The sequence below is a fragment of the Mercurialis annua genome, linkage group LG2 (genome assembly GCF_937616625.2).
Source record: "Mercurialis annua linkage group LG2, ddMerAnnu1.2, whole genome shotgun sequence".
Taxonomy (NCBI): Eukaryota; Viridiplantae; Streptophyta; class Magnoliopsida; order Malpighiales; family Euphorbiaceae; genus Mercurialis; species Mercurialis annua.
This window is the reverse complement of record NC_065571.1, coordinates 9,133,923-9,146,690: the sequence shown is the minus strand read 5'-3', so window position 1 is coordinate 9,146,690 and position 12,768 is coordinate 9,133,923. Positions and strand designations below refer to the sequence as shown.

At 33.6% G+C, this 12,768-nt stretch overlaps 2 protein-coding genes across 2 annotated transcripts; one reads left to right on the top strand and one right to left on the bottom strand.

Annotated features, from left to right (window-relative positions):
- The first annotated feature begins 1,341 nt into the window (after positions 1-1,341).
- LOC126669148 (heat shock 70 kDa protein 16) lies at positions 1,342-7,891 on the top strand. The gene is made up of 10 exons (XM_050362521.2): positions 1,342-1,460; positions 1,838-3,105; positions 3,656-3,868; positions 5,180-5,275; positions 5,373-5,504; positions 6,059-6,259; positions 6,522-6,668; positions 6,756-6,884; positions 6,965-7,095; positions 7,530-7,891. Exons 2-10 carry the CDS (start codon positions 1,936-1,938, stop codon positions 7,597-7,599), a joined length of 2,289 nt encoding a protein of 762 aa, XP_050218478.1. The 5' UTR covers positions 1,342-1,460; positions 1,838-1,935; the 3' UTR covers positions 7,600-7,891.
- A 1,595-nt stretch (positions 7,892-9,486) lies between these two features.
- On the bottom strand, positions 9,487-12,768 carry LOC126670788 (uncharacterized). The gene is made up of 5 exons (XM_050364615.2): positions 12,302-12,768; positions 10,632-11,334; positions 10,307-10,547; positions 9,886-9,948; positions 9,487-9,741 (listed from the first exon to the last, which is right to left on the bottom strand). Exons 1-5 carry the CDS (start codon positions 12,678-12,680, stop codon positions 9,679-9,681), a joined length of 1,449 nt encoding a protein of 482 aa, XP_050220572.1. The 5' UTR covers positions 12,681-12,768; the 3' UTR covers positions 9,487-9,678.

Here is a 12,768-nt window from a genome sequence, read left to right as displayed (position 1 = left end):
TATATAGAAATCTTATCTCATTTTAGGTTAAAATTTTATATAGCCACACTTTCTTTTCTTTCTCTTTCTCTCAAAATTCTCTCATCTTTTTTTACTCTTTTCCGTTTAATTTTCTGTTTGTTTCTTCCAGTTGACTTTCCGTTCGTCTCTTTTGTTCGCGCTTCTGTTCGTCTACTTCCAATGGATTTCTCGTCTTTTCCGGTCGTTTTTCATTCGTCTCTTTCGTTCGCGCTTTTCCATTCGTGCTTTTCCGTTCGTCTCTTTCGTTCGCGTTATAAATTTCTCGACATCGTTTTTAGATTTTTTTGTGATGATTTAAACATATTATAAATAAATTATTACAGATTTATGATTTTTTTTGTTTATAAAATTGTTCTATTATTCATATAATTATTTTGTCTTTTTCTTATTCATAGATTTGCTTATTTATTTTAATACTACTTATTTTGTAAAGAACGAATTGATTTATGATTTATTTACAGTGTTTTTATAATGTAATACTAGTATATTTTAGTGTATTTAGTGTATTTCTAGTATTTTTTTGGTATATCTATATGTTTTGGTGTATTTCTGCCGTGTTTTTAGTATATTTATGATGCATTTGTAGTGTTTATGGTGTATAAATACACTATATATACACTATTATTACACTATAAAAACACAATGAACAAACGGTCAACACGCCCCCTAAACTTGTGACACGGGGTCATCTAACTCAATTTATACTTTTTTGATCAATGAACCCCAAAACTCTTCATTTTTAGGTCAAATAACCCCATAATTTTATTTTTATTTCAAAAAATAGATTTAGGATAATTACATCGCAATAATTATGGAAGTATTTAAGTACTTTTTTATATCTCTCACCTCCGATTTGTATTTTATGCGTTTTAAAAATATAATTATGGGGTTGTTTGACCCAAAAATGAAGAGTTTTGGGGTTAATTGTTTAAAAAAATATAAATTGGGTTACATGACCCCGTGACACATGTTCAGGGGGCGCGTTGACCCTTTGTTCAAAACACAATAGTTACATTAAAAAAACACAACATATACACTATAATACACCATTATTACATTAAAAAATATGATAAAAATAAAAAAATATCAAAAAATATCAATAAAAAAATAGATTATTAAAAAGTGAAAAAATATCTATAAAATTTTAAAAAAAGTATTTTTTATAAATTTATTTTAGAAAAATAAGGACAAAAAGACATTGTAAAATTGTAAAACAAAATAGAAAATAGTAACATAGGAAATTTCTTTTTATTTAAATTGTTTTATTATTTGTTGTTTCGAAAATAATAGTAAAAGGTATCTCTAGCAAAAAGAAATAAAAAGATTTATGCACCTGTAAACAAATTGAAACCTTTAGGAGAGGCTTTGTCTCTCAACCTTCCCTTTGACGTTTAAATAAGCTCTAGGGTTCAATTTCCCAATTCTTTTTAATCAATCAGGTATTTTCTCATTTATTTTTATGCTCTCTGTAATGTAAGTTCTATGATTCTATATATTTTTCATGCTCTGTTTATGGTTTTTTTGTTTGGCTGCTGAGAAAATTATGGAAATGTGGAAGAAAAGCTTAAATTTTGGTATTATGGGCGTTTTTATTTCAATTTCAAATATTTGAAGATGGACCAATTCTTGAAAGGCTGTTGGATTTCGTAGAATTTAGAATACAAGTTTGAACTCTTTTCTCTTTTATTAGCCTACATTTTATGATCAATTTTTAAAAAAATAGTTAGTGTTGTTTATGTTTTATAATAATTTGACCTAGTAGAGGCCAATTTTCGTTTGACTGTTAACTGGTTTAATTATTTTTGAATCCGTGCAGCGAATTTTGAGGAGAAATTACGAGGATTTGATTCTTTTGCGGGGGTTGTGTTGTTATTGCCTTATAGAGGATAGACAGTATTATATTAGCAAACTGAAATGAGTGTAGTTGGATTTGATATTGGTAATGAAAACTGTGTTATTGCTACTGTTAAGCAACGGGGTATTGACGTGTTATTGAATGATGAATCAAATCGTGAAACCCCAGCTGTTATATGCTTTGGGGAGAAGCAGCGATTTCTTGGAGCTGCTGGTGCTGCATCTGCTACAATGAACACAAAATCCACCATTTCTCAGGTGAAGAGATTGATTGGCAGAAATTTTGCAGATCCTGATGTGCAAAATGAGCTGAAAATGTTACCATTTGAAACTTCAGGAGGTAAAGAAGGTGGCATTTTGATTCACTTCAAATATTTGGGTGAGAAGCAGACATTTACGCCAGTGCAGATCATGGCAATGCTCTTTTCACATTTGAAAGAAATAACAGAGAAAAATCTTGAAATGCCAGTTCGAGATTGTGTCATTGGGATACCATCGTATTTTTCAGACTTGCAGAGAAGGGCATACTTGAATGCTGCAGCAATTGCTGGGTTGAAGCCTTTGAGATTAATGCACGATTCTACTGCAACAGCACTGGGTTATGGGATTTACAAAACAGATCTCTCCAACTCAGGGCCAACATATGTCACATTTGTGGACATTGGACATTGTGATATGCAAGTATCCGTTGTATCATTCGAGGCTGGGCATATGAGAGTTCTTTCACATGCTTTTGATAGCAGCTTGGGAGGGAGGGACTTCGATGAAGTTTTGTTTAGTTATTTTGCAGAACAATTTAAGGAGCAGTACAAAATAGATGTGTATACAAATGTCAGAGCATGTGTAAGGTTAAGGACTGCATGTGAGAAGTTGAAGAAGGTTCTAAGTGCAAATGCTGAGGCACCACTAAATATTGAGTGCTTGATGGATGAGAAAGATGTAAAAGGTTTTATAAAGAGGGAAGAATTTGAGAAGCTAGCTTCAGGATTATTGGAAAGGATTACTGTTCCTTGCAGAAAAGCATTAGCTGATTCAGGAATATCAGTGGGAAAGATTCATGCCATTGAGCTCGTTGGCTCAGGTTCCAGAATACCAGCTATTATGAAGCAGTTAGCGTCTCTTTTTGGCAAAGAACCCTGTCGAACACTGAATGCAAGTGAATGTGTGGCACGTGGGTGTGCCCTACAGTGTGCAATGCTTAGTCCAATTTTTCGAGTGAGAGAATACGAGGTATGTATATTGGAAAATGAAGTATGAGTACTTGAAGCATTGTCGTGCCAAATAATGTTTTCCATCTCAGTAAGATAATGCTTGTTGAGTATTCTCGTGATAGTTGTGTGTACTCATATCCATGCAATTTAGCGTAGCTGAAGTAAAATATTGACAAATAATTTTATGCTGTTGACTATTTTCATGAGCAAGTTGGTCAATTCAATTTATTGAAGCCTTAAGCGAGTGGGTCAATTCAATTATTTGAAGCCTTAAGCGAGTTGGTCAGTAATGATTAACATTAACTTTGGATGCCCTTGCCTTGTACATATGGCCTGCTTGCTTATCAAGCAGTGCTTTTTGTTATGACAAACTCTTTCCTACTGCTGGAGTCGCTAACTACAAAATCTTATTGTGTGATAGACAAGCATCTGGCTTTTTGTCTGCACATTAATACCCAAAAAAAAAGATTTGCAATAATTGAAGGAAGATCTTCTGACATTGAGAAACGTATATTTTACTATTGCTCGGTCTTAAATAGAAATGTAACTGCAGTCCATGTCTTGTGCAGGTTCAAGATTCATTTCCTTTTTCGATTGGATTCTCGTCAGATGAAGGCCCAGTTGGCACAGGATTAAATGGCATTCTGTTTCCAAAAGCCCAATCTATCCCAAGTATAAAAAATTTGACATTTCAACGAAGTAATTTGCTTCGTTTGGAAGCATTTTATGCCAATGTGAATGAATTGCCTCCTGGTGTATCCGCGAAAATTAGTTCTTTTACTGTAAGTGTATCAAAGTTCTATCCTCCTTCCCGCCATAGCTAGCTTTTATGCTTTCAGTTGATCTTCCTGTTGATAACTATGAATAGCTTCTCTCATGATTGCCTTAAGACACTGATGTAGTTTCTACTCGCATTCAGTGCTGCTCTTCATGTTCTTTGTACAACAAGGCCTTTCATGAAGGCATACATCACTTTTTAAGTTATTTTCTCCTAATTGTAGTCTTATAGATGAATTAGATCTAACAAGGCCTTTTATGAAGGCATACATCACTTTTTAAGTTATTTTCTCCTAATTGTAGTCTTATAGATGAATTAGATCTGCATTCCTTGCCCAGTAGAAAATATCTTCCAATTCTTGAACTTAATAATAATTCAGGATTTGGGCATAGTGTTTGTCTGTTAGCTCATGCATGTGATGCGGAAGCCCTTGGAACGTAAGTGCACAGACCATTATACTGTATCTTATTTCTCAAAATGAGGTACATGTTTACTCAGGCAGAGTATTATATGATAGTTTTTGTAGTCACACGCGATCAGTGTAGAAATTGTAATGATCCTTAAGAAAACTATCTCTCCGTTGAGTTTGCTAGAGTTCTAATGATAGGGAAATTAACTCTTTGGAAATTGTTCCTAATGGGGAAAAATAGGAACATAAAATTGGCTACATGCTACGTGAATGGATTAAAAAGACTAGAGACTGCTATGTGAATAGAGTTTAATTTCTAAGCAGTTTGAGAATCATCTGTAATCTTAGACTCTACAACTAGACTATGTAAGAGCCACTGACAACTAATAAAGTATATTATAAAGGAGATGCAAAAAATACTTTAGTATCTGTAAATTAGCATGGATTGGCTGCATCTTCATTGATTTTCTTTATAGCTTGGAGGTGAGATGATATCAATTGAGATTGTAAGATGGTGAAAGAATATTCGATTTGGAATATTTTTATGAGGATGATTCATTTAACAGTCTGATACAGACAATACAAATTAATTTTTAAATGGACAAAATGGCAACATGTATTGTAAAGACAATTGTATAATGTGGCATGCTTATTGTAAACTAGAATATCAGACATTGCTCATCCAAATATTGGTGGATTTATTTTTTGGAACAGATCCATTAGCTTACAAATACAATGGTTTAGGGTACATAAGAGTTTGTGGAATATGTAAATATTTTTACCTTTGACATTGGCTGTGATACCTATCAATCACGTAAATCTATACTGAGCTCATGCTAGGATGGGAAATGTCTTGTATAAATGGACTGTATGGCTTCTAAGTTGATTGTAACTACTTTTATGCAGATTGGTCCTTTCCCAGGCTCCCATAGCGAAAATGCAAGGGTTAAAGTTAATGTTCAGTTGAATCTTCATGGCATTGTAACTGTTGAATCAGCAATGGTATATATGAACTATATTTATATTTTATATTTATTTTAATTTCATCCATTTTGAGTTATTTCTTGTGTGGTCTAATCTAATCATATTATGGCTTCAGTTGATGGAAAAGCATATAGATGATCCTGTTAGAAGGGCTAATGCTCCATCAGAAATGGACAAAATGGAGGTTGATTCTGGAAGTGGTGATGAGAATGATGTGACAGTTGATTTAAGATCATCAGATGCTTCAGTGAGTTCCCTGTAAACTATACCATTTGTTGAATTCCCTAGATTACATTGTAATATCTTTATTTATTGCTATTCTTGTCCTAAGGACTCAGAAAGTACCATTTATTGGTGTTTTTTTTGTCTCAGTTTAGTACAAGATTTGATATTTTTTGCTATTTATTGAGTTTAATTATCTTCACTATGGATTTAAATTTATGGAAGAATCCCCGAGATTGAAAAAATTAATTTTGTTTGATGAGTACACAAGCAATAATAGATTCTTAAATATGAAACTCACCTCCATAAAAATGACATAAACAAGCACATGCTACCCCTAATACTATAATGGACCATCTAGGACTCGAGTTCTTGACTACTTGGTGAAAGATGCTTTGATATCATTTAAGCACATTTGATTTAAAGGCTAAAGCTCAAGCCTCGTGGGTGAGAATTCAACAATAGGTGTCATGTTTCTCATGGAAACTTATACTTGTTTTTATGCTATATAATGTTGTATTACCTAACTACAAATCCTCATGATCTTCAAATTGATAAATCCCCCATTTCTTTCTATAGGCTAATGGTGCAATCAGAGATAAAGGCAGCCGAAGGCTCGAGATACCAGTTAGGGAGTTTTTTTATGGTGGAATGACAGAGATCGAGCTTTCAGAAGCTAAAGAAAAGGAACTTCAGTTGGCTGAGCAGGATAAAATTGTTGAACAAGCTAAAGAGCGAAAGAATGCCTTGGAGTCCTATGTTTATGATATGCGCAATAAGGTAGAAATTTATTTTCTTAGTGGATGCGTTTGCACAAGATTTCTATGATATGGCTATATCTTTTACCCTAATAGACCGACTCAAAATTTTATCAACATCTGTTTGTGTTTCAAGGGCATGCCTGTTTTTAGACTGCTGACTTTTTACTGCATCTGTGTCACACTAGTATATGGTATGGTAAACGGATAGTTCTTAAGGGGCCTTCTGATAACAGTTACTAAAAATTTCTTCATATCGTTTTGGTTTGATGTTATTTGAGCAGCTTTTCAACACATATCGGAGCTTTGCCAATGATGAAGAGAGAGAAGGTATTTCCAGGAGCTTTCAAGAGACAGAGGAGTGGCTTTACGAAGATGGTGATGATGAAACTGAGGATGCTTATAGCTCAAAGTTGCAGGATCTTAATAAGGTAACTATCATTTCTTTTTTAGGTCTTTCAGATTTAAAAAAAAAGTTTCTGTTCTTTTTGCCTAATCTATATACTTGTTCTAAATAGTTGGTGGATCCCATTGAGAACCGGTATAAGGATGAAGAAGCAAGAGCACAAGCTATACAAGATCTGTTAAATTGCATTGTGGATTATCGAAAGGCTGTTAACTCTCTTCCAGTTGAGGATTCGGAATCGGTATGTTTATTGATTTGATGAACTGTAAATGTGGTATTTACCTATTTTGCATGACTGAATTGTGGCCTTGTTCTTTTCAGATCAATAATGAGTGCAGTAAAGCAGAGCAGTGGCTGAGAGAGAGAACTCAACTACAAGATACCTTACCCAAGAACATCGACCCAGTTCTGTGGTCAAAGGAGATCAAGAGCAGGACGGAGGACTTAAACTCGTATTCTTCTTCTTCTACGTTCTCATGATTTTCTTTTACTTGTATATTTAGAATATAAGTACTGTAAATATAGATCATGCATGCTTCAAGCAGGGGTGATCATTTTGTTCAAACGGAACCAAACTGAAAGTTTGATTTTTATTTTTCAAAACCGAACCCAACTGAAATTATAATGATTGAAAATATTTCAAACTGAACGAACCGGTCAGTTCATTTGGTTTTTTGGTTTGGTTTATACCAAAAGTGAACTGAAATTTCTTTATTTCTAAAACCAAACAGGAAAACTTAATTTTTGAAGATATCAAACTGACCTGAATTACATTTATCGGTTCGGTTATTCAATTTGGTTATGTTTTCTTCCCAGCATTTATGTCTGATTATAATCAGCCATCTTCTCGGAGTTTAGTAATTTCTCTATTGTGCATTGGTTTCAGGGTTTGTAAGCATATACTGGAAAAGAAGGATCCACCGGAGAATGTGGAGGATGCAGAAGACGAACCATAGGATTGCAGTGTTGAAGGTCTGGTGGAAGCTCACTCTAATAGACATTTGCAATATGAACAGTCTACACACGGCCTAATTATACAATTTTTTGCCATTGACAACTTACAAGATTATTAGTAATATTAGTGGTATTGTTTTCCCTGTGCTTAGTAAAGCGGAACACGCTATTACACAGGTGGATTATGAGGCGTTTACTGGGATAGATTACCTAACAAAGGATATCGTTTTGAACTCTGTTTCAATGTTTATTGATGTACAAACAAAGGGGTTGCAATTTTGAATGATTTTCAAATTTCCTGTGCTAATGTTGTTTATCATTATTTAGCTGTTGTAAGTTATAGCGTCAATAGACCAGTACTCATCTCGCCCTAGTGACCGTGGGTAATCGATTGGGTTAATATTACTATTAGGGAAAATTTTAAAAAGGCCTCAAAGGGAAAAATATTTTTAAAATGTTTTAATTCACGTAACACTTGAAGGTTCCTGCTTTGTCATTGCCGAGTTAGAAATGTATCGAAAATGTACTTTTGAAGTACAGTCGACTCTCTGATAATTAATACACATGGTAGATCAAAAATTTATTAATTATTAGATTTATTAATTTATTGAATTTGTATAAAAAATAAATTATAAAAGATATTTTAAAGCATCTACAATAATAGATCTAATATTAATATTATATTATAAAAAAAAATACACTTTACAATCACTCAATTTAAAAGAAATAATTTTATATTCAATTTAAAAAATATCAATTGATATCAAACTAAAAAATAATTATTAAGAAGTTGTATTCATAAAGTAAAATAGTTTTTAATATTTTTATACTAGAGATACTTTACTTATTTCAATTTGTTTATCTAATAACTTCTTTTAAAATTTCTTAAAAGAATAAGAAAGTCATAATTTGATGGTATTTTAACTTCCATTTTATGAATTAAGATTAATATTGCCTCAAATAAATCATCAATTGTTATATTTTTTTTTTAAAAATCTCTCTAATAATTAATATTTATGTAGAATATTTTTTAAATTTTATTAATTATTAAATAATAGAATTATTAATTATCCGACGTGGAATGAAGTTGGTTCTCTCAATTTTCTATTAATTATTAGAATTATTAATTTATAGAATATTAACTATTAGAGGGTCGACTGTATAAATATGCATAGAGATTTTAACTTACAGATAAAATGGATTTTTTTTTTACTCAAAGCGCCTTTTTTAGATTAAGTGAAAATACTTCTCATTTTTAGAGTTTGGTTATCGAACTTCAAAACATAACAAATTAGTTTCGTACTATATTTTTAGTGATAAATTTGTAACCAAATTTGGTCAATTCATGCATGGCAATGATTTGTGATTTAATTTTCTCACTTCCATATTAATTATACAAATCAGAAGCATCTTTGTTGGAGTCACTAATTGAATAGTACGGTAAACAATATGTTACATTTTGAAGTTCGGTAATAAAACTGCAAAAAAAAAATTGTTAACCCCCAGTGAAGAACTACTTTTAGATTTGTCAGAAATTCTTTTGCACGTACATTTTTCCATTTAACTAAAGAGATTAAAATTAGGCTGCAAGCTCCAGAATTCTAATAAATGTTATTACAATAATTTTTCAAAACACTACTTTATCTAATAGACCAAACATTTAATCTCAAATAATCTTTCTTTCTGCAGGACCTTTCTAGTTTTTCTTAGAGAATGACTACGCCATATTTTTCCGATATTATGATATTAGAAGTGTCAAACAGCGAAACCTGAAAATACTTTCCACCTATCTTCTGCGATTCTGAGACCTTACTCCGATAAATGCTCAACTTTTGCAAGTCTTTATCTCAACAAAGACTTGACCTCAATGAACTTTTCTCGCCTCAATATTGACAAATTGCAAACGAAAATGAGATTGATTGATCTAGACAAAGGACACCATCGGCAGATAAAACTAGACAAAACCTGATTGCAGTGGATCAACATTACAAACTGAAATCTACAATGTTTATGGAAAATATGAAGTACAAATGACAAGAAAAGAAAAGGTGTATGTGTATGTATGTTAGCTTCCATTACTTTCAACCTTTCTTCTTCCTCTTGACATTCGTTTTCTTTCTCGACTTTCTAGACCCTCCACTCTCCTGTCAACAAGAAAGAATTTTAATCAAACCAACTAACAACATATCATCAGGATAGCATCACTTAACACATCAGGAGAGAAATTTACGGAGAAAGAGAGAGCTAAAGCAAAGAAAAACGAACACAAGATGTTTTCCTGGTCTTACTTTTTTATAATGTCTATAGGCCATTTGACCCGTCAGCTCCTGCCCGGTTCTTGAGATGTAAACCTACAGTTATTTAAGGAATACTTGATCAGGAAAGCTTCAAGTCAGAATGAACATGATTAGATCATAGATTACTCAAAATATTGAAAGGACACTTTTTATGGCCACAAAAATAGCAGCCCCACTACCATTTTCATATAGGATTGTAGTAAAAAAGGTTTAAAGCCGAGATGATTTTCAGAAGCTTCCCTTCTGCTTGTGCTATAATTACAGTCAACTGAGTAATGGGTTTGAAAAATTCACAGTTAAATTGAATTTAAACAGTTATGGTAAATGAACCAATTTGCTATGAATTAATTACTACAAATATCAGACTTTGATAAAAGAGTTCAAATTTCATCATCAAGTAATTCACCATTACCTTCTTCCCCTCAGGGGATGTGAACCAATGACCGGCAGCTTGACCATTTGCCTGAACACGTCTTTTCCCAGCATCCTTTGGAATGGCAGCACTTCTTTTGGGATCTACCCAACCTTGAGATGATTGTGGAGCTTCTTTGGAATTTGATTTCTTTGATCTGCTTCTTCCTCCTTTTGAACCTTTCCCATTGTTGTTTGTCTGAGTCCTCTTTTGTTTAGAAGCTTCTGCATTGAACTGGCTCCTGAAATGGCAGCAAGTACACATTACAATGGCTGTAAAAATACATACAAAAAACCTGAAGTAGAGGAAACCTAACGCAAATTACATGTAATTAATAACTGGTTCACTAGGCTGATGATTTTCCCTGTTGTTAACAGTGCCAAGTGGGGAAAAATTAGGTAAGCGACGACGGACTAGTGACTGAATCCTTGAATCATGGTGAAAGAAGTAATGATGAGCTGGAGGAAGAGGGTCTACTGAGTTCCAGCTTTGCTCAAAGCCCGTGATGGTAGTTTTATTTGGATGATAGCCTATATTGTCACTTCTATGTATACCAGTTCCCAGTTTCTGAGCTGAATCCTTGTCTCGGAGGGACTGGAAATATTCTTTACAGACCTCATCCAAAACAGGAGTCGGAACGTGAGAACTCTTCTTTGGACAAAAATCTTTCCACAAATCCTCATTTCGATGCTTCTCTGTTACTAAATTTCTCTTCTGTTCATATGAAGCAGACTTATGGTCTTTCGAGGATGAATCAGTTGTTGGAACCTTTCGGCTCACGTTTTTAATCATAGAAGGCTCCTCAGAGTCTGAATCAATTAATTGAAATCTTCGAAGAGGGCTAATAGTTAAGTTTGGAAATATCAGCCCATTGTGCCCTGTCTGTAAAGAGGAAGAAAATGGAGCATCTGAAGCCTTTTTCTTTTCCTTCAACTGGTTTAATGATTGAGTAGTCTGAATCCTGACACTGCGGAGTGGGACCTTTGAGCTGCTACACACAGAAGTGTGCTCTGCTGATGGGTATGCATCTGCAATTGAAATTACAATACAAATCTTTGGGCTATGAAGTCTAATCTAAGAAAAACAACAAATTAAGGAGATATTGAAATTGATTGAAAACAGGTTTTTAATTAGGAATCAAATAAAGAATGTTAACTTGATAGCAAAAAAACTGCATTTGGTGTAGTTATTGGCATTGGTGCAAAGTAGTCTGTTAATATCCAAAGATTATGCATGTTCATGTAAGCAAACGTCTAGTCATTCACGAAATGAAAAATCCAATTCACCAAATCACATTTCAAGCAAATAGTTGAGCCATGTACGAACAGAAATCTACAAAAACCACAATTCAGCATCAATAAAATCTATAACTCACATAAATGGTAGAATACTATTTCTTAGAAAACATGAGAACAGTATAAGCAAATGCTAATCACGTATCCGTGTCAAAAGGGACATCAAATATCACATGTACTGCAACTCCAGTTTATTTTCGTTATAATTGATCGAGTTAAACTCCTACAGTTACCTATCATGAAACCATTTCCGTAGCCAAAATTCACTTGAGCTCAAGCTAGCTTAGCACAAATAAGTAGCTCATGCATTCTCATTGCTAGCATATAGATTAAAGAAAAAAAACAAGTTCGGAAAGAACGGTTAGTTCAGTTAGATATCGAGCTAATGTCTAATGAAAAGAATCAGACATGCTATCCTAAAGCCTTTCTTAAGTTATTTGAAGTGCGTAACAATGAGCTTATGATTTGCAGTATATGTACCAATCCAATTTCTAAAATAATCATTTATTCAGACAATTAATTTTCTTTTTGAGGGAGTTCAGACAATTAATGAGTTACATTTTAAGAACTTTTTAAGCTACAATTAAAAGTTCAATAGATAAACCCTAATCACGCATAAAACAAATTAGCAATAAAAGACCCGCAAAGATTAAGAGCATAACCCATTTGAGAAATTGATAAAACAGGGTTAATTAATTACCTTTAATAATAAAATCTTCTTGTGAAGAAAACTCTTCAATGTCATCATCACCATTATTCACAGAAAACACTTGCTCTTCCTTAACTCTCTTCTTCACTTCCAATTCATTAATTGCGGATCCGGGTCCTTTTCTGAGCCGCTTGAATACCCGAGGGGAACTGGGTCCGCTTTCCGGATCCGAATCCATAACCTGCAGCCCGAAATCATCGTTTCCGTCGTTTAAGAGGGGGCCGGAGGTGGAACCTACATTGATGGCGGAGTAGTGTTGCCGGACTTGTTGTTGCAGCTGAGTGGGAGGTGGGTTTTCGGGTATGAATTCGGGTTCGGATTCAAGTTCTAGGTCCAAGCCGAGAGAGAAAGAGGGAGGCTCCATCGCCATTTTTGAGAGAGGGGAAGAATGAAGTGGACGAAATTAAGTTTTTGAAGGGTTCAGATTGGCGCGCTAATTTTGGATTTTGGATTTTTTT

Bases quoted from the DNA above. Each gene is read 5' to 3' on its own strand.
- LOC126669148 (XM_050362521.2), top strand. From the start codon at position 1,936: ATGAGTGTAGTTGGATTTGATATTGGTAATGAAAACTGTGTTATTGCT. The intron at 3,106-3,655 runs GTATGTATATTG...TGTCTTGTGCAG, and splicing joins TTCGAGTGAGAGAATACGAG to GTTCAAGATTCATTTCCTTT. The intron at 6,885-6,964 runs GTATGTTTATTG...TGTTCTTTTCAG, and splicing joins CAGTTGAGGATTCGGAATCG to ATCAATAATGAGTGCAGTAA.
- LOC126670788 (XM_050364615.2), bottom strand. From the start codon at position 12,680: ATGGCGATGGAGCCTCCCTCTTTCTCTCTCGGCTTGGACCTAGAACTT. The intron at 11,335-12,301 runs GTAATTAATTAA...TTTCAATTGCAG, and splicing joins AGAAGATTTTATTATTAAAG to ATGCATACCCATCAGCAGAG. The intron at 10,548-10,631 runs GTAATTTGCGTT...CTGCCATTTCAG, and splicing joins GAACCAGTTATTAATTACAT to GAGCCAGTTCAATGCAGAAG.